Here is a 21,591-nt window from a genome sequence, read left to right as displayed (position 1 = left end):
TGTGTGTGTGTGTGTGTGTGTGTGTGTGTGTGTGTGTGTGTGTGTGTGTAGTGTGTTGCAGCTTATTCCTCAGTTTAGTCCAGAGTGTGACGACTCGAGCGGAGTTCCCATGGAGCTGCCTGTCAAAGCGGGGCTCGCCGTGCTGCAGGTCGGTAATCACTGCTCAGACTTTCATGGACTTTCTTCAGTTATACTGGAAGTTTCTCCTGAATTTATTGTGGCTGCACATGAACGGATAACGATTACATTGCAAGCTTTATTATAATCAATGACTGTTACAATGTCATTTTTAACATATTGCTTTTTTTGGCAGTATTCCACCGTTATTACTCTGCATAATATTTTATTCAATTTATGCCAGGGACCATTTGCAAAAAAACATTTACTTAGCTAACTTAGCTACTTCCCATCTGCAGTAACAAACGTTTTTAAACTTTTAATTAGTTTGTTTATCTTATTTTATTGTAGGTTTTTCATATTTTTTCATTCTTAAATGATGTCTATTGCACTGTTTATTGTTAAGCCCCACCCACCACGCCAGATTCTTTATTTACACCACCATTGTCGATATGATTTATTTCTTTATTTTAGGCCCTGAGTTGTCCTGGCAAGCTGCTGATCTTCCATACCGCCCCTCTGATAGAGAAGGGACTCACAAACTCGTCCTCAGGGTTCTTCGGCTCCAACAAACCAAAGGTAAGTAACACTCACACACTCTGTACACCAAATACTCACGCACCTCTCAGTCTCCAGGTAATTAATTAGGGGCATATTTTACACAAGTGTGACATCCTTCTGCCAGAGTTTGCAAGTGTCACTGTGGTAAACTCTTAGAAATTCCAGTGGGTGCTGGTCTGTAGTTCACCATCTTGTGCAGGTGAGAGGATAAAGCAGCATTCAGTACAAGTATGAAGAGAGTTTCACGATTGTATGGTTGCATTCATTTTCTTTTCTTTTTTTTCAGTCCATCTTTCAGCCGTCCGAGCTAGCCATCTCATTGGCCAAGGAGTGCGTCAGTCAGGGCTGCGGCGTCCACCTGTTCGTCCTCTCCCAGCAAGACGTGGGCGGGGCTTGGCCGGGGCACATTCCATATCTAACAGGTGGAGCTCTGTACACCTACAGCCACCTCCAGGTATACCGGCAGCTCCTCCCATCGTAGCACTGGAAATGGCACAAAATCAACTACATGAAGAAGAAATCTGTTGTGGTATTTCGTTGAAAGGAACAGTTTGACATTGTGGGAAATCACTTTCTTGCCAAGAGATGGAAAGATTGATGCCACTTTTATTTTTGTCTGATAAATTCAAGGCTACAGCTAGCAGCCAATTAGCTTAGCACAAAGGGAGAATACCATTTACCTAAAACCAAAAGTGGTGTTTTTAAGCTGTATTTTGGTGAAATGATTGTTTGGAACACACATACAGATGAGTTGGAGGTCCCATTGTAGATTGTGTTCCCACTGCAGGGAGAATTGGACAGAGAGCGTTTCAGCACTGATCTAAAGAGAGTTGTAGAGACGGACACAGGCTACAAGGCTGAGCTCAGGATCTATGTCAGCAAAGGTGAGATTTTTCCTTTTTCTCTGTTAAAGTGTGATTACGCAGACGGAGGTGTCCTTTATAAAATACCAAGCATGCAATACACTATCCTGTCCTCACCAGATATGCGTGTGTCCGGCTGTTATGGACTGTTCCTCCCCGGGCCCAGCCCCAGCCGGGTCATCATGGCGACCCTTGATCGGAGGACAACGCTGGCGATGGAGCTCGCACACACCAGAGCTCTGGACGAGACGCAAGGCGTCGCCATACAGGTGGGGTCCTGTTCATGAGCGGGGATGTGTTTGAATCTCCAGGCCAGTCACTTTTACTGTCTTTCTGTCATTTGAATCCTTCTGTTAGTTGGGATTTAATTTAATCGTCGAAAAAGTAACTCAGACGGCATTCGGTTTGACTACAGAGCACACTGTCCCTTTAAAACCACAATCCACCTCTCTCCCTCCTGTTTGTCAGACCGTATTGTCCTACAGCACCCAGACAGGAGACAGGAGGACCAGGGTTCACACTCTGACCCTGCGATGCTCTCGTCACCTGCAGGACACTTTCCGGCAGTACCAGGCCCAAACATTACTCACCTTCTACTGCAAAAAAAGTGAGGAACTTTTACTGTAGATTAGTGCCTTATTGAGACATTACACCACAAAGAATGCGATGCTGATTAACATCAGCAGCAGTTGTTGGAAATATCTATTTGATTTATATGACATTTTTTATCCAATTTGGGAAAAATACCACAAATGCTTGGAAATGAATAGACTTCATGAGAATGTGACTGTAATAATCTCCATCGTACTCTGTAATGTTATCAGAGACTAGTCTGTTGTTTACTTTAGTACATTAAGTGCTCAAGTTTGCAAAAGTATCAATATTATGTCATTGAAGTGACTTTTTGACAACGTTTGTCAATGTCCAATTAATATTGATGCATTAATTATGCAATTTGTAAACAAATGAGACCATGATCAATCTGATTTATAGATTCCCTCATACCTGAGATATTGTTGTTCATGAAGACCAGTTTATTTTCCATAAACATGAGATCTTTCACAATCTAAAGTGACTGTTTTGGGTCATAAAACAGTAGATTCGCCTCTAAATCTGAACTGCAAATATAACGTGGAATGCAACGTATGTACTGTGTAATATATTATATATATTATGATATTCAAATCCAATAGACACTGCCTTCTTAGTTATGGTATAGTTTGTGTTACAGCCTTAAAATGTCACATAAGACGACATTAATGTGTGTTTTTTGTGTTCCCGTCTAGTCTACTGTTCAGTGTTGGAGCGCCCTCTACAGGAGCTGAGGGAGGAGCTGCAGACGGAGGTAACGGAAGCGTTGGCGTCATACCGCAAACACTGCTGCTCGGCCTCCGTGTCTGCTGGACAGGTGAGGTTCAGACACATGAAATACACTTCACCCTTTCAAATGGTTCTTTGTACTCTTAAAAACACGAGGCTCTACTGTTGTAAATGTCTGAAGTGTTATTGTAGAGAACAATCTAAATTCCAGTCTTTACTTTAATCCTTTCTTTTCTTGCCTACTATACCTCTATTCTTTTTTACAAACTTTACTTTACAAACCAGCCTTATCTTTCTCTTGTTATATCCCTCTATCTTTACATTGGTTTATTTTTGATAACATGTGCTGTGTGTGTGTGTGTGTGTGTGTGTGTGTGTGTGTGTGTGTGTGTGTCCTGTAGCTGGTCCTCCCTCAGTACCTGCGAGCACTCCCTGTTTACATCAACAGCCTGAGGAAGAGCGAGGTGCTGCTGCCGGGGCTGCGGAGCTCCATCCACCAGCGGCTGCAGCAGCGCTGCCAGGTGCTCAGCATGGACACCTGCAGCACCTCCACACACTTCTACCCTCTGCTGCTGCCGCTGGTCAGTACCAGCAACACCAGGGATCGATGCTGTGGCGTGCAGTCAACGTGTGGCTGATTTAAAAAGGACTTTCCTTCCGTCTTAAAAATACATTTCAGTAACAGAAAGGTTATCTTTTTTTTATGGCAAAACAAAGTTTCTAAAGCACTGCATTAGTGTCGACATGTGACCTTAATTTCCACTGTCCAAATTGTGGCAATTTCAGTAAGAGTGACTTTCACGTTGACATAGCAACTGGCTCTCTTTGTTTCAGCCTTCGTAGCTTTGACACACACTTCAGTTCATTTCCACTCACTTGTCACCTGCAGCCGCTCTCAGTGGACAGCTCCTGCTCTCCAAACCCAGAGGAGGCACTGCGCTGCTGTGCTGCCAGCCTGGAGCCCGGATCTCTGTATTTGGTGCATGCACCCCTCACCCTGCTGCTCTGGGTGGGCACCCAAGTCCCAGCATGCACCCTGGTGGAGCTCTTCAACGCCAGCTGCTTCTCCTCCCTGCCCTCCGGAGAGGTAAGAGATCAGATGTAGGCGTACAGTACGCAAGCGCTGATACGGTAACAAATAAAATGCCCAACGGAAATCACATGAATTGTAATTCATGGAAATTGTGGAAAAAAAGGCTTCTAATTGTCTGCATCCGCTTTCCCGTAAAGGTTTAAACAATTACGTAATAATAAAAAAAACCTATTGAACCTGAAAGGCTCTAAAGACGCAGACGTTTTTTTTCTGACAGGTTTAATGTCCATTTCTGCTGTTTTGTGTTTCTTCAGACCAAGCTGCCACTTCTTGAAAACCTCCTGTCCATCAGTGTCCGATCCCTCATCAACACACTCAACTCCCAGGCGCCGTGTGCCCGCAAGGTGAGCTGCTGAGCGCCAACGCCTGCGACCTGAAATCACACGGATGCCGTCTCAATATGTGAAGCTGATCAGCATCTCCTCCGCTGCACAGCCCGGCGCTTCTCGCTATGATGCGTTCATGTCGTGTCAGTTTGAGCTGCCAGCTGGGGAACTGGAAAAGCAAACAATGGGCCCTTTTGGCAGCAGCCATTGTGACTTGTGATAGCAGGGTAAACACAGGTGTAGATAATAACACTATGGCCCTGTTCCATTTAGGTGGGCCAGGGCCCTGCTATTGTGCACGCTGGCTCACTGGAGTGGCTGTCACACACACTAAATAGAACAAGGCCATGATTCATTTCATCAATTACACCTGTGTTTACCAGCTGCTATGCCATGTTTTCTATGCTCTAGTCATGTCTTCCACTTGGTGTTATGTTACAAAACAAAGAAAGAGACACAAATACAATGTACATTTATTATACTTTTACTTTTGCAGATGAAGTTATCCATGAGAATATTCCTTAAATAATATTTTTTTCCTTGTGTTTTAACATGTCAAAAATTGCATCATGTCTGTGTTTCTGTCTCAGCTGTGGGTGGTGAAGCAGGGCGACGCCGGCGAGGAGGCCCTGCAGCGCCACCTGGTGGAGGACAAGAGTCCCAACGGAGGGGCGTCCTATGCGGACTTCCTCTACCATCTCCACGTCAACTCTGTCCGGCTTCTGCAGTGACTTCACGCACACATTTTCAGCCCACGGGACGGCGCGAACAAAAGTACTCCGAGACATTCTTATGATGTGGAAATATCAAAAGGCCTGTTGTCAGCGAAACCCAGGCGGTGCATGAAGACATTTTTAAAAGATATTTGTGTGACGTGTTGACTGTGATCTGAGCTGTTCTATAAAATGTGTTGATGATGTTTAATTTATTCCTGTCTGAGAGACTGTGTGTGTGTGTGTGTGTGTGTGTGTGTGTGTGTGTGTGTGTGTGTGTGTGTGTGAGATGCCCACAGTGTGTTTTGTGTGTGAATAATCCATAAATAAACTAATCTATAAAGGCTTTAATTGAACCTTGATTGGGGTTTCTTCCAGCGTGCTTCAGTTGAGGAGATTTTTTACTTTTCGTACGTACTGCAGCTGCCTGTACTGTACTGTCTGCATGCAGTATGCATTCATTTGGGACGTACTACTTCCTCATAACATTGCACCTTGCTTGGACTTTGACTCTCTTCCTCATGTTTCTGCTGAGCAAAGGATTGTGGGTCGGAATAGCCTAAGTGGCATGCCGGCTTACATACATACTGCAAAATGCTACCGGGTGTAGTAGAACGTCCTGGTATTTTTGTCACACATACTAAATCTTTTTCTGGCATACTAGTATGATGGCATGGGTATTGGAACGCACAGCATATTTAAGCACAGTAGTGCTTTGAGCTAAATGCTAACACGTCTTAGTTTAGCGTGTTAGCACGCTTATTAGCACTAAAAACAAACTATAGGTTTGGGGTTTGGGGATTAAATATGTATCTGACTCGCCTTATTTTTCAGGAGCCACTTGATCCAAACGCTGATGGTCCTGATACAAAACTACAAAGTGGACGTTCATACAGAAGCTGTATTATATGAATAAAAGTTTGAACGAGTAACAAGTTGAGGGAGCACACAAACAGATAACAGTTTTATTTCAACCTGCCTCAGAGTTATCTGCGGAATTAACGTCAAGTGGCAACGCTTGAATTTTCAGCCCACGCTGACTGTCGCTTGAAGCAACAGGTCATCCTAGAATCAAGAACAGATGGTCTTTCTATTACCTGGAGTGCTTTTTTATCAGTCTAGATTGTTTTGGTGCGAGTTGCCCAGTTTTGGAGATGTCGGCCTTCTCTCCAATATATTGGGACGAGATGGCGCTCTGCTTGTGGTGCTCAAAGAAACATCTCTATCCAGATACCACGACCCGGTGACTCAAGATAATCCACAGAACTCGTTGTGAGCAGTTTCACGTTGGAGCTATTTTCTCTCCACCAGAGCCACCGAATAATTTGTCAAACTCACACATTTTCTCCGGCATAATGCTTGCAGTGTCGAGCCCCGCTGGCTTTAAGCAGAGCAGTGATGCAACAACAGCAGCAGGCTGAGGCTGATGACACTCCAAAGCTCTACTGAGCAAACGTTAAGGGAACACTTAAAGGGTCTACACAGCAATCCATCCGCTCACTTAAAACCACATGTGTGGACCTCATGGTGAAGCCAGGGAATCACCAAAGTCATTTGGGTTCATCCTGTGGGAACCATGAATGTAGTATAGGTGTTACTTCAATCTGGCCCAAAGTGATGGACTGACTGACAAACTGACAAACTAAAAAAAACACCTGACAGTCTTCAGACCAGTTGGTATTAGATGGACATGTGTGGTTGGGATGGTTTATGGTGCAGGGGAGGAACAAACCTTTAATTTTGATGCATGAAAAACACCTGAAATGTCAACGAGTGTTCTTGTAAATAGAGAACCGATGCTAATATTTGATTTGTTCCAGTTTTGTTCATCGGATAATGGAAGTCAGATGAGTCAATTCAACAGTTTATTTATAGTTTATTTCTGGGATAATTAAGTGGATTAAAATAAATCATCTCAAATTGCATTACAGTTTATTTTTTACATTTTTACTCCTTTGACTTAAAACCCTGATCACAGAGCGTTTAGTCACCTTCTTATCTTCCCAAATTCTTAGTATTGATAACTAAGAAGACATTTAAAAATATGATCAGTTTCTACTGAGGCCTCAGTAATGAAGTGGAGGTCACATGATGCTCTTTGTCCAGTTCTTGAATCCAGCATCACATAGTTTGCTTCCACTAGTCTGCTCACCACTGGCTACGCGAGTAGGCCGTCCTGCTGCGGTGAATCTGTATCCTCGAGCATTTTGGCTGCAGTCCAGTTAGATTCTGGTGGGATCCCACTGACTGAGGGGATGTGGACTGCTGGAGCAGAAGTTAAACTGCGAGCACTCCGTGTTTGAGAGATTTTATTTTTATTTTTCTCAGATCAAGATGATGTACTCTGGGCTGTAGCTACACTACATACCAAAGAAGTGTAGAGTAGGGGAACATTTAAACAAAAATGTGAGCAGTGAAACGACAGAAAGGGGAAATTAACTCGTTCTTTTTTGTTAAAATTGACAAGATTTTGAATAGAGTTTGGTTGGAGGCCAGTTAACAAGCCCCCCAAATGATGAGTTCAGCATTTAAAGAAATATATATTACCATAATATTGCTATAGTGACTTATTTCTCCTGAATGTTTATAAAGGCATGTTACTTTATCTGCAGAGCTATCTCCACAGCATAACACACCTAATCTTCCTGTGATGTCTGAATTATGTCTTTCTAAAAATTAATTTCAGGCTTAATATAAATATTTCTGTGACGTTTCGTGGATTAAACCGTGAAAGCACGTCACATCGTTCAGTTTGACACGTGCATTTTCAACTCACATGGCGGCATGTTTTGAAGGCACAAAACCAGCTCTCTCATATTTGCCCCTATTTGGAAATACGCACGGTGCAGGCGGGAGGAGGTGTGTTCGATTACAGTGCCGCGCTTTGCCATTGCGCACGTTGGCCACCAGAGGGCGACAGAGAGCGACTCCTCCACCGCCTCTCATTGGTGAAGCTGCTGTATTATGTCAAGCTAGACAGATTTATCAGCACAAAACCGGAAAATGATTGATTTTTGCCTTCAAAGTAAACGGCAATTTTGTCCCGCACACGTTCTGGGTCAGAAATGGTGGGTAAACAATAATAATCAGTGATCATTATGAAGCTACATGGATAAATAGAAATAAGTACATTTAAAAAAGCATTTTATTTGTTTTCTAAATCTTATATGTAAAGCAATAGATTTTATATAACTTCACTGAGTTATTAAGTATTAAGTATTAAGTATAAGGCTAAGAGAAAGCAGCTTGCTAAAACGGTCAGGCCACTTTATCTGCATTACTGCTTTTCAACCACAAGGGGGCAGAAGAACCCCCGGAAAATCTACATCTTCAATAAATAGTATGTATTATTTAATTATAGCGTTGCTAACGAGCTAACTCCGTAGCATAGGTGACGTTAAACTGTGCAGGGCTCCATTTAGTTTAGTTTAGTTTAGTTTATTGATTTTGCACAATTTAAACAATTTAAACAATGGTACTGTTATGTTTAAACAAACATAACAGTGCAGGAGCATACAATGAATATGCATAAGATATGACTATGTCAAATATTATTGACAAGATGTATTGACAATATCAATACATTACAAACAACAAAAGAAAAGACAATTTAAATTAAATATTTATAAAAAAAAATAATTCCACAACATACGAAGACAGCTTTTATTAAAATAAAATACAAAAATGGCATTCTTTATTATTACAATTATGTTTTTTTTTTATTATCGAAGCTAAGTTTTATTCTGGAAATTCTAGCAGGAAGTCGATTCACTCCATCCAGCTGGCTTGATTACGGGTCGCTATAAACGCGGTAGCTGTCAGATAGGAGAGAGAGAGAGAGAGAGAGAGAGAGAGAGAGAGACACCAAACCCTGGTCGCCTCGTCTTTCAGTCTCAAACCCCCCTCTTCCACTCTGCGCCTCCTATAAGGCATTGCACCGCTCTCCTACGGCCGTCTCGCTGCTGAGTGGACCCGTATTGTTTTTTTTGCAAGCGCAAACTAACCGCAGTTGTTTGTTTTTTTGTTTTTCCGGAGCTGACAGAAGTAAAAGAAGCGAGAGACCAAGAGGAGAGACATGGCCACGACAACCTGTACGCGATTCACAGACGAGTATCAGCTGTACGAGGAGCTGGGGAAGTGAGTTCCACTCGTGTTTAGTGTTTGGGGGTTTGTTGTTTTCGTGCACGCTTGTTTGGTTTGGATGAGGAAGGTTAGAGTCGCGCGACTGTGCAGGCCAGCAGTGCTGTGTGTGTGTGTGTGTGTGTGCGCGCGCGCTTTTTTGGGGTGACAGCTCTCAAAATACTCTCTCTCTCTCTTTAAGTAAATGTCTCTCTCTCTCTAACAGATGTTTGCTCTTCTCATAATATATTGTCACGTGCGTTGCGAGATGGTCACAAAACAAAACTGCCGTAAATTGCAACAATGTTGACAATATGTGCATGACGCGATATAATATATGCAACAATATGCGCGCGCGCGTGTGTGTGTGTGTGTGTGTGTGTGTGTGTGTGTTGAAGCGCGGATGAAAAGTTATGCAGTTTATAAAAAGTACATGTTTTATATATGTTTACACATGTGATGAATACAGTGAATGCGCGTGCACGTGCTGTCTTTTCTGGTTGCACATATTGCTGTTTCTGAGTGGAATGATCAGATATCTTCCAGAATAATTCATGAGCCATCTGTTTGACCTTTGACCTGTTGTTTGCTGTTCACTGTATCTTTGAAGTCGGAATGAATCACATCTAGATGTACACGCGTTGTATTTAACACAAGTACTTCTTACAGCTATGAACGTTATGTGAAGGCGTGAAGAGCTCTCGCTTCCTCAGCGGCCTCTTTTGCAACATTGTGGTGGCAGATAACACAAGATATGACTTTCTGCACTGGCACCAGCCAAAGACACAAAAACAACTCTCATCTATCATGAAGATATAATAACTGCACATGTATTTGTTGGAGATTAACCAATGACCTGAAACAGACAGAAATGTCTCCGAACCGACAACCATGTCGCTCATAATGTAAAGGACTGTGCAAATATTCCAGCAACATATACATAAAAGAAGATATTATGACTATTAATATTTGTTAAATTGCATTATCATTATTGTCATCAAACATCTGCTTGAATACCACACTGGTGTAGCGCCGTAGGAGATTACTTATATTAAGTATGATAAACATATTACATTATATTAATACTGTCGTGTTTCAGGAATGCTGCTTGAAAGTTCAAATGTTTAGGATGATTACAGTGATATCATATGTTTTTTATTTTTTAAAGTCTGACTTGCTGATTCAAAATTTCTGCCAATTCCGATTTTCTTTCGAAGAACTACGATTGACGGCAAAACTCCAGACTAACTTCTGTCTTCACCTGCCCGGAAATGTCCCGAAAAATAATTTCAACCAGAAGTTGAAGTTACTCTCGTAAACTATAAGTAAATGTAAAAATGCAAAATGTAAAGCATTAGTAGTTTTAGTTATTTATTATAAGCTGCGTAGAGCTCATGTTAGAATGTTAAACAGGTCTAACATCTATTATTATATCGCTGTGAAAACAAACAAAACTCTTTGTTAAGCAGAAAATCATTGGAAGGATTATACAGAGGTTCTCTTTGTCATGAGAGGGGGCCATTTGAGTTCACTGTCCTGGCTCCAGATGCTCTTTAATTGCGTGCTAGAGCTGTCATACAGGAGGCGAATGTTTGATACTAAACGTACCTTTTTGGTGACGCATTCCTTTAACTAGATATATGAAAGCCCAGTATGACAGATTGGGCTGTGGTCCACCATGAACGGTCAGTTGTCTGCTAAACTGATTGCTATAATAATAATAATAATAATTGCAATATTTTCATGTCTAGGGATTATACAAAGAAGGCCAATATGTTTTTAGATGCTACATTTGAGTAAATATTTTGCAGCCAAATCAAATAGTTTACAGGATATTAAACCTTTGTTTATTAATAATGCATTCAATACTTGACTTGTTTCTTTACAGGGCTTGTACAAAGGCAATAACGTAGTCTATGAATATGAGATATGAGTTTACAGATAATTACAATCCCTCCTCAGCATTATGCCGGTTACACCTTCAGTCTACGGGTTACACTCGTTGTCTTTTTGATTTTCCATACTTCATTTTGTTTGGAGAATAATGCAACAAACAGCGCGTTGAGTACAAACGCCTCCGTTCATGCTCGGAGGCTCGGTGCAAAGCGCGACTATAAACAAAGCGTAGCTTAGATTTTGTCGACTCGTTGATTAGTTTCAATGAGTTTCTCCACAAAGAGTCACACAAAAGCACCTCTTTAAATCCCCTGTTTACCAGAGATGTGCTCATACCTTTCTTGGAAATACGTCATTCAGCATGAAGTTACTGTTATTAGTGGACTAATAAGACCAAAAGAACGACCAATTAGTCGACCAATCAACAAAGAGTAGGCAGCCAGATGCCACAGATCCAATGTGAAGGCCTGGCTTTGTTCAGATAAATCTTCGCTTCCACACAATGCAGTCAAAAGCGGCTTTTTGAATCTCCATGCGAGAGAGGGGGGGGGACTAATCTGTTTGCCCCACACTGCAAAAATACCTCTCACAGGCCAATCGTATTATTCACACAGTCACATAAAGCTCGAAGGAACGCGCGCAGGTGTGGAAGGCTTGGTGTCCTCATGGTAACGCTAATCCAACATCTGAGGAGAGCTAATTGTTGCGCGCTCACTCTCTAATGGTGTCACTTTCTCAGCAGAGCTTGTGACACTTAAGCTTTGTGCCTTTTAGTATGTTTAGTATGTCCTCCATATGTTATGTTTCACCATTAAGGTTTCACATTCGTATTATGAAGTTAATAATCAAAGATATCAGTATCTTTTAATTAATTAATTAAAGGACACCGCATTAATGAGATGAATTCTTCACAATTCATTCCAGCACAGACTGTAAACTATGGAGGATTTTCACAACATCATGAACAGTCACACAGCCTTGAATGTTGCTTCCAGTTACTCATTGAAAGCAACAAACCCACATCTCAGAGAAATGTCCTTCTCTCACACGCAGCTGCTAAAAGGACATTTTTGTAACAGCAAGTAGAGCTCATGAAGTCCACCGTTTTCTTTGTTTTTGAGTATCTTGTTTCATGTCAGTTAGACTTTTGAGCTTTTGAGTGTAGATTTACAAACCCTGATCATACAGTCCGTAAGTCTTCCCCACCGCGGGCAGCTTGTGAGACTGCAACCGCACACCAGAAGGTCAGAGTTATCCCGTTACAAAACCCCTCGGCTGCTGAAGGCACCAGTTTTGTTCAAAAATGATTTGAGGTCAGTTTCAATCCCTCATGTGCACTTTAGTGGGTGTCCAGCCAGACTTTGAAAAGCTAAGATTCATGACCTGTTACCCTATTCAACTGTGTGTGTGTGTGTGTGTGTCTGTGTGTGTCTGTGTGTGTGTGTGTGTGTGTGTGTGTGTGCATATTTAGCCCTGACGATGGCTACTTACCTCACAGAGTGTGAACTTTCCAGGCACAGCTGTGGAGTTTGGTGTCAGTAATTTGTTTGTGTGTGTGTGTGTGTGTGTGGCTGGTGTCTTAAACACACCTGTGTGTCAGTGAGTTTCTTGCTTTTGGGTCATGTTTCGCCACAGCGCACCTGGTCGCTGTAGAGCATTCTGTAAGCGCGTTGATTCTCCACCACGACACTTAATCCAGACCAGACCAGACCAGACCGGTCCAGACCCTGAGACGGGGCATTTCAAACACAGCCGGTTGTTGTTTTCATCAGGTGCTGAAACAGTATAGAAATACCTGTTTGTTTCGTGCCTCCACGTAGACATTTTACTCCAGCGTCCGCTCAACTCACTCTCAGGTCAGCTGGTCTCACAACTCTCACCTTTTGACCCTGACCTTGTTGGTTGTTCTGTAACTGCCTCAGTGTGGAGGCAGACCAGTGGCACCAGTCAGCCTTTCGCTGTAAACAGTGGCAATAATGAGACGGGTGGCAGAAACAAATTCCGCTCAATATTTCATCAGCGCTGTCTCGCCATCATTCTCTCCTCCCCCGGAGCGCAGAGCAGAGGGCCGGACTACCGACACTCGTCTGCTGTTGGAATGATCAACGGATGTAGAAATCTAAGATCAAATCAAATAGCAATAAATAATTCAAGAACACAGCGTCAGTAGTTTTTAATAATATCTTCTGATACTGTACATATATTTTCGTTGTCGTATAGTTTTTGTGTGTCCAAATTGCTGCAGTGAACACAACGTCATTTATTTATGGCCTATAAAGCGGCGGACACACACTCTGCCTTCTCTAGTCTCCCCACCTGCACATATATACTATGTATGTATATATGTATATATATATATATATATATAGTGTTGATTAGCAAAGCCCACGACTGCTCTCGTTACCCTCAATATCCTCATTTTGAATCCTAATCACAATGCATTCCAAGATTACCATAAGAAAACGTGATAAATATTTAAATCAATCAATTGCATTCACCTTTCAAACTTCCATTTTCAAATGATATCCCAGGGTTGGGGGATGCCAATGATTGTCACGATCATTTTGGAAGCAATCAGTGTGATTGCCGTGACTCCCCGCTGAAAACACATTGATCAGCGGGCTCATTTCTGTGCATAATCATTCACGAGGCGCTTTACGCGGTTATATGTGGGCGTGTAGAGGGCGGGATGCGAGTCGGATTCGCATGCACATCTCCTCATTTGTCCTCAAGCCAACATTTAGTGTCAATTCTACGCATCGTTTTATAAATGAGAATAGAATAGTTTGCCGTTTGTGTTGAGGCTGCTTAAATGTGTTTCTTATGTACAAATGCATCCAGATATTCAGTGTTTTCAGTCACATTTCAATTCAAATGTTAAATCGCATTCTGTGGTGCCACATAGCAGCAATGGTGAAAATTGCCTGATGCAAGTGTTTGTGCACCATGCCAGGCTTATCTGGGTGAACCAAAGACTAATGCTGGTTTTGTGTTTAAGAGCCCGTTTTAGCTCTCTCTCTCTCTCTCTCTCTCACACACACACACACACACACACACACACACACACGTGCCACATGTGTGCATGTTATTTGGAATTTGCTGACTGTGCCTGGGGAAGCTCTTGGGAGCTTATTAAGCAGACAAATCCAGACTCCGTCGTCTTTTAATGTAGCTAGCCGCAGTTAACGCGAGCAAGTGACATCGAGTCTAATCAGCGTTGGGCCTGGAAAAAAAAATGCCTGCTGTGCAGAAAAAGTTGTCCGCAAAAAGCTTAGCCACAGTCATTAAGTTGAGCTGCGGCCCCCCCACCACTCTCTTTGTCACTCATTAAGAACTTGCAGGTGTGCCGATGATACCTTTCCATTAAAAGATGATTTGTAATGCAATTAGAGAAGCACAGATATCATATTTCAACTGATAGCAATGCATCAAAGTTTAGTAAATGTTTATTTTGTTTCTGTGTTGTTGTTTTTTTACAGGGGAGCCTTTTCAGTGGTGCGCAGATGTGTTAAGCTGTGTACAGGACAGGAGAATGCCGCCAAAATAATCAACACCAAAAAGTTATCTGCGAGAGGTAAGCACACCCATATTTCAGGATTGTTCATCACGTGTTTGCAACTTTCATAACACATCATATACTGCAGCTGGGACCATAGTGGTTTCGTAAAGTTGTGTTTCAAACACCTACAGTGTAGACGGTTATATAAGTGATATCTAACAGTAATTGCCCTCTCAGATGGTGATGCGTAGGACAGCGTGCATGAGAACAGGAGGACAATGGAACGGTTACAGAAGCTTGTGACAGAAAAGTAGAAACGTAGCTCGTGTTGTACTGCCGTGGCCCAACAGTGGGACTGTTTCCTGGACTTTCACCGTGCCCTGTTTCTCAGTTATACGCAACTGGTTTTAATTCTGTGTTATGTACCATTTGAAATGGGCCCCCAGGGGACTCATGGGTGACACAGAGTTAAAATCCTTGTCCACCCACCCATTCCCATTAGCTTGGCCTAATTGGACTTATTTGTGTGTAAGTAGTTTTCCACCATCGTGTCAAATGCGGACAAGCCTGTGCGTGCCAAGGCCGATCTTGTTTGCATTGTCACTTCAGGTCTTAGATCTTTGAACAATAACGACTTTTTTTTTTTTTTTTTTTTAAAGGACTAACAAACGAGAGTATTGGTCAAACAAGACATTCGTGGGGGGGGGGATTTAACAATATGTTAACAGAGGTTTTCCTCCGACAGCAGGGAACAGTTGAAGACTTTATTTGCCGCATCGTTTATTTTAAATATAAATGAACTTATCAGACGTTTCACAACTCCCTCTTCTCACACTTCTGCTGATACGTTTGTGATGTTTCTCATAGTAGAACTCTGATTTAATAAAATCACATGATATATAATGGACATGCTGACTGACGGTGTTTCATGATGTCGAACATTAACGTCACGCATCTTACTGTAGTTTATTTAACTTAGTTCACAGAAGAGCTGTTAACGTTAAACATCAGCCGAAATGGAAAGCCTTTCTTTAGGAGTCATTCAAAGTCATATGTTATGATTTAGGAGTATTATCTATAGCAAATAGACAAATTATGTGGCTGTAAGATTTAGTTCTCCTGAGTACCACCGAAGCATCCTGTAGCGAAGGTTAACCTCCGTTGCATTTTGTGGCGCTCTACCCTTTAATGCTCACTTTATGGAGAGAGGGGTTTTGTAAAAGCACTAAAGGCTCTTAACTTTGACTTCTTTGATAGTGCTTGCCTGTGAATTTGGGGATAGGAAGTTAAGCTCCATCCACTTTTACACTCGTTTGAAATAAATGGATGACGCTAAATGCTTCGTATGTAATATAATGTTTTACTATGTAATTATGTAATGTTTTGCTGAGTTAAAAAAAGGCTGAATGCCATGACCATGAAGAGCCATCGCTGGCTCCTCACAACACCACTTGCCCAGTGTAAATCTCCTGCTGCCCCTCCAGCCTCGTAACCCGAACCCCAAGGCACCGTACTGAACCTTGACTGTTACCCTGCCTTCACACACGAACACACACACACACACACATACACGCACGAACACACACGAATGCGACCAATGGTGGAACAAGCATTTTAACAGGCATGAGCAGAGGGCATCAACCTAGAATGCCTGTTCATAATCTTGTCCTCATAAATTGTCACTTTACCTTTTTTGTGGCGGTTATACTTTCTTGTTAAAAAGTGTTTTGCTGCATGCGGACCATTTATGAAATTCTGCTGTGTTTGTTGTAATGATATGATATGTCATGGAACAGGGAAGTTTTCAAGGATCAACGGGCTGGAGACCAAGTGCTCGAGCGAAGTTGTTTGAAAGTTTTAGACTAGAGAAAGCAGGCGCTTGGAAACGGCGTGTTGTTAATAAATATATTAGGTTATGTTGTGATGCACGTTTGTCATTGTATTTCAACATGGTTCACTCTCATCGGACTCAACAGACACAGTTGGAACCAGATATTTCCTTCTATATTTGGTGGAGACCAAAAATAGAGCTTAAAGAGAGAACATTTTGGATTTACATTTGCCAGTTACGCAGAGACACAACTCCAAATGAATGCTCAAGTTGCTCCGTAACAGCTGGATGTGTATATGAACAACTGTTTGCCAACAAGTTTGCCATTTCAACATAAAAGGGACGACATGTCAATTTAGTGTTCACAACTTGTTTTCTGCTGCACCCAAGTTGCCATGAAATGAGTTATTGCTGGTTTAGATAATTCTGCTTCCCACATTGATCCATTAGTTAACCTGTTTAGACTTAGGTTTGTTGTATTTGAGCCACTGTCACATTATATTGTCAGTGTAGGAATCTATGTGCACGGGTAAAAACAAGACAGTGAGAGCTTTTATTAGAATTTTACTTAACATCAAACCTAAGCAGGATAAAAAAAAAACAACCATTTGTAAAAAATCTACGTCATTTGAATGCTGTGTCCCATCGTCTTTGGCAGCAGTTATGTGACTCTTGTCATATTTTGACTATGATGTCAGTGCAGCAAGCTGCTTTTAATGAGATTAAACCCATCCAAGATTATCCCGCTGCTATTAGCAGGAGGCTAACGGTTAATCCTAACAATTGGCTTGATGAGAACTAAAGCACCACAGATACACTCAGAATAAATGATTCACCTATAAATTGTGCTGTCATTGGGCCTATACGTTTCACTCAAGCTGCTTTATCCGAGGCGCAGCATAATCTCCCTGCTTCCACAATACATTCGGTCTACAGTATACAGGAGGACTGGTCTGACCTGACTGCGCTGCTCACTAATGGATGAGCCATGTTCTGTGAAACAGCAGGGCAACGTTGGAGCCGCTGCATGCTACTTCTACTCCAGACCCTATTCATAGCTCCATGACCTATCTGACATGGGGAGCCGGGTTTTATGGCCGTCATGATGACTTGCTGCTCTACTTTAGAATTGGCATTTGGCTTAGGTCGTTGCTGCTGCTGTTGTTGTTGTGCTATTTCTCAGGCACCAGGTAAGGTCTGAGAGCTTATAGGGTTGCAGCAAATCAAGAGGAGCGTTTGCTGCGGACTGGCAGATGGAGATGGAAGCCGAGAGGAGGGAGGGGTCATGCGAGAGGAGGCACCCCAGGCACTTGGCAGCTGAGGGCCATGCGCCTGTACGCCTACATGCCTTTAGCACGGGACTCTCATCTGACTCTCTCTGAGACACACACACACACACACACACACACACACACACACACACACACACACTCAAACAGATATTCAGACATGGCAGAGGAGCTGAGACTGCGATGCACTCGGTCAACTGCCCGGTGAACTCTATCAATAATCCTATCGCAGCTACAACAAGAAAATCATTTCTTGTTCATTGCTCGTAATGTTACATGCCAACACTCACATCCAGGCCTCTCGTGTGTGCGTGCGCATGTGCTTGTGTGACATCTTCCAATCACTCAACCCCACCTCCATGCAGCCGCAAAAAAGGTCAATGCCAATCCAGCACACATCAACAGGAAATGTAGGACAGGTCTGTTGGGCAAGGCTTCTAGCCAATCACAGAGCTTGTTGGCAGGGATCTCTTGACGGGGTTGCCAGAGGTTGCCAGAGGTTGCCGTGTGGCCTTTTCATTTATCGTGATGATGGAGAGTAGTTGTGTGTGTGTGTGTGTGTGTGTGCGCTGTATGAGATTCACCTGCAATGCAGTAGCAGTGATCTGACCTGGTTTTGGCCAGCCAGCTTTGTGTCGGTGTCAACGAACCAGGACAGATGTAGTCGCTTCAGTCAAATGCGTATTCAACTTTTAATATTCAGCCTCATTGTACATTCAAATTACATTAGCTGTAATTACAATTCGCCTATGAGTAAATAAATCCTGTTTTGTTTGTAATCCCTACTTACCTCTACTTTTTTTCCGAAGATTTTCACCTTCGATTTCAACATATAGTAGCTTAAAATGGGAAGATGACTCTCAAATACACCTTCAACAGGCTCAGAGAGAGGCTTGTTTGCCTACTGAAATGTATTTTTCTGACACTGCGATAATATTTCATCCCAATGGTAAAGCTTCACCTTAAACTTAGAGGCTGCATTATGACACTATGTCCCTCTGTCTCTGCATTACTGTGACATGTACAGGAAACAGAGTGCTGCAGGAATGAGTCTTAAAACCTTTAAATGAGTCAGCATTTTTGCACTTCCTGTTCCCTTGTCTCGTATTCAATGGGTTTTTAGAATGGGATTTAGTTATACAATTTAAAATAAGTCAGTGAATACCCCTCGAATGAGTTTTGAAGTATTAGCTTTTTGTTGAGGGAACCAGTGAGATGCTAACCTCTAGTGGTGTAACGGACCGTAGTTGATCCATAATCTGTATGGATCACGTCTCTCTGCGGATTAATTACACAGTTTAACTATCACAGTGTAGAATAAAGTTTTACTGTCGAACATTATCGTCAGATATTTAGTAAAAATATGATATCGGGAGAAACCAGAATTAATGCTTTCTAGTGGCCGTTCCCTGATAATAATGTTACATTTTGAGTTCTGTATTGGTCAATATGGATCATTAACAATTGGCATTTGGTATCGGCAAAAAAACGTGATCCGAGTTTTCTGATCCTGATCCTCTACTTACCGGGTATACATCATCCCTGCTTCACTCTATAGAAGGCTGCCTCCTGACCTCCCTGACACACAGCGCAGTGCATGCTCAACATTTCCCAACTGGCAAGAGTCATTCTAATGTTGCGAGTCGAATGTTCTGAACAATGGTTATAACGGTCTTTCTGGCTGTCTTTTTACATCCCCTCCTCTCCGGAGACTCACCGCTGATGATTAACCCAGATTTATTCCTCTCCTCTCTGCTCCCCAAACACATAGATTCCTCCACACTTAACTAAATGAGATAACCCAAGGACAGCAGTTAGTGAACAGTCAGTGCTTATGTGTTTCTCTACAACCTATCTCCTCTTGCTAGTCCCATTATCTCCACTTCCTCTCTGTTTTCCCCTCAGGATCAGTCCTCATCTTCCTCCCTCTCCTCTCATTATTGCTGCATCAGAAGCATCGGATTACAGGGTTTCCTGGTAGCAAAGTGCCTATTTTTTTTTTCTCACTAAGATGAGAATAACCTTAAAGGTCCAAAGACTGACTAGCTGATTAGCTGCCTATCTGTATTCAGACCTACAGCTGTGGGAACATCAAATAAGACTATGATACCTGAGACTATCATAACCATTCATCCCCTGCTATCACTGACTAAATTCCCACACCTCCCCTCACCCCAAAGTTATCTCGCACACCGTGGGCCTTCTTTATGAAGAACACTTGTGAAGAGCAGCCGTTATAAATGTTACCCATGTTGGCTGTCGGTTCATCTCCCATTTCTTCAGCCAGCCTGTTAAAACCGGCAAAAAATAACCTGCATAGCAACCTTCCTTATTACAAAGGAGGTTGGTATATCTCATTTTAAGTCAATCTCCAGCTGTAAATCCCCAGACAAATTCTCGATGACCCATTCGAGATTTCAAGCTTAAGCGAGGCTTAATAATGACAGAATATTGCTGTGTCAGCATTATCGAAACTGATTTTTATATTGGCTTTACTTTAAAACTCAGTGTTTTAATAAGAAAGTAAGGGATGAATAATAAAACAATCAATAGTTTGTACCAATACATCTGGCAATATGATTTCCACTGCAGCGTTCAGTCACGCAAACGTGCAGATAACAAAAGGCCAGTCTGGCCATCTGGTAGCCTAAGCGAAGATGAACCGGTGCGTTTACTCGGAGCCAATCGCGGAGTAATGTCAGCCGATGCCACCGACAGAATGAAATGCGATGCTTGTGCTTAGGACATGGTTTTCCACCATTTGGCATTGTAGTGTGATGGAGGACATATCTGGGAGTGTTCAACACAAGCAAATAGTTGGGATTAAGCCAGTCAGAGTGAGTTCAGCTGGAGCGGAAACATACGCAGACCAACGTTTCCACTGGTAGCACTGGTAATGCCAACTGTCTCAGTTGCACCCTTTTGTTCTTACTGCACGGTATTTATCTGTGGTGGAACGTAACCAAGTACATTTACTCAAGTACTACTTCCTACTCCTACTACATTACACAGGAAAGTACTTTTTTAATTCACTACATTTATTTATGAGTAAATGAAATACAATGCATTATTATACAGTGAATTAAACATCCCAACAGTATAAAAAATGAATGAAATCAGCTCTTTGTCGGCCAGCTGCAACATTAAAATCCATCTTATGTGTTACTGCATCAATAATGTAACACGTAAGGTAAGATTTTGAATGCATGACATTTACTTGTAGCAGCTGAGTTCATGCGCCGTGCACTGCTACGTACAGGCATGTGGCGTTTAATAAGTCTCAACCCCCATATATATCCATATATATTTTTAAAAAATAGGCGCATGCACGTGATGCGAGTGCACAGCAGAAAAGCATCCTCGCGAGGGGGAATTTGTGCTTTATATGCACAAATGCGGTCCCACGAGCACAAGGCTGTGACGAGCACGAGCTCGACTCTCGATAAGAGCTCACAACTGCTCAAGAGTCGCTCATCGAGTTGGCTTTTGAGATTTTGGAGACGTGGATGCAATAAACAGTGGCTGACGTGTCCGCTCCATAATGATCATCATGGACTTGCAATGTACTGTGTGTGTGTGTGTGTGTGTGTGTGTGTGTCTGTGTATATGTATGTGTGTGTATGTATGTATATGTATGTGTGTATGTATGTATGTATGTATATATGTATATGTATGTATATGTATATATATATATATATATATATATATATATACATGTGTATATATATATATATGTGTGTATATATATACATATATATATATATACATGTGTATATATATATATGTGTGTATATATATATATGTATATATATATATATATGTATATATATACATGTATGTATATATACATGTATATATGTATATATATATGTGTATATATATATGTATATATATATGTGTATATATATATGTATATATATATGTGTATATATATATGTATATATATATGTGTATATGTGTATAT

General features: G+C 41.9%; 2 protein-coding genes across 18 annotated transcripts in view; both read left to right on the top strand.

Moving 5' to 3' along the window:
• The window catches only part of LOC116384783 (protein transport protein Sec24C), an 11,365-nt gene extending 5,479 nt beyond the window's left edge, over nucleotides 1–5,886 (top strand). Inside the window, exons 10-20 of one of the 2 annotated variants that reach the window (XM_031849730.1) lie at nucleotides 52–148; nucleotides 592–696; nucleotides 965–1,132; nucleotides 1,466–1,562; nucleotides 1,662–1,810; nucleotides 2,010–2,148; nucleotides 2,828–2,949; nucleotides 3,263–3,442; nucleotides 3,751–3,948; nucleotides 4,209–4,298; nucleotides 4,871–5,886. In XM_031849730.1, the coding sequence (XP_031705590.1) occupies nucleotides 52–148; nucleotides 592–696; nucleotides 965–1,132; nucleotides 1,466–1,562; nucleotides 1,662–1,810; nucleotides 2,010–2,148; nucleotides 2,828–2,949; nucleotides 3,263–3,442; nucleotides 3,751–3,948; nucleotides 4,209–4,298; nucleotides 4,871–5,011 (1,486 nt within the window). In that variant the 3' untranslated portion in view covers nucleotides 5,012–5,886. The remainder of the gene's footprint in view (nucleotides 1–51; nucleotides 149–591; nucleotides 697–964; nucleotides 1,133–1,465; nucleotides 1,563–1,661; nucleotides 1,811–2,009; nucleotides 2,149–2,827; nucleotides 2,950–3,262; nucleotides 3,443–3,750; nucleotides 3,949–4,208; nucleotides 4,299–4,870) is intronic. The other variant, XM_031849731.1, reaches the window with a different exon arrangement.
• A 2,930-nt stretch (nucleotides 5,887–8,816) lies between these two features.
• The window catches only part of camk2b1 (calcium/calmodulin-dependent protein kinase (CaM kinase) II beta 1), a 73,282-nt gene continuing 60,507 nt past the window's right edge, over nucleotides 8,817–21,591 (top strand). For all 16 annotated transcript variants that reach the window (XM_031849549.1, XM_031849541.1, XM_031849548.1 and 13 more), the window contains exons 1-2: nucleotides 8,817–9,130; nucleotides 14,488–14,582. In XM_031849549.1, the coding sequence (XP_031705409.1) occupies nucleotides 9,069–9,130; nucleotides 14,488–14,582 (157 nt within the window). In that variant the 5' untranslated portion in view covers nucleotides 8,817–9,068. The remainder of the gene's footprint in view (nucleotides 9,131–14,487; nucleotides 14,583–21,591) is intronic.

Source organism: Anarrhichthys ocellatus, unplaced genomic scaffold, assembly GCF_004355925.1.
Source record: "Anarrhichthys ocellatus isolate YVR2014 unplaced genomic scaffold, GSC_Weel_1.0 scaffold9, whole genome shotgun sequence".
Lineage (NCBI taxonomy): Eukaryota > Metazoa > Chordata > Actinopteri > Perciformes > Anarhichadidae > Anarrhichthys > Anarrhichthys ocellatus.
Note: the sequence above shows the minus strand (reverse complement) of the source record. Positions and strands in the feature narration are given on the sequence as shown.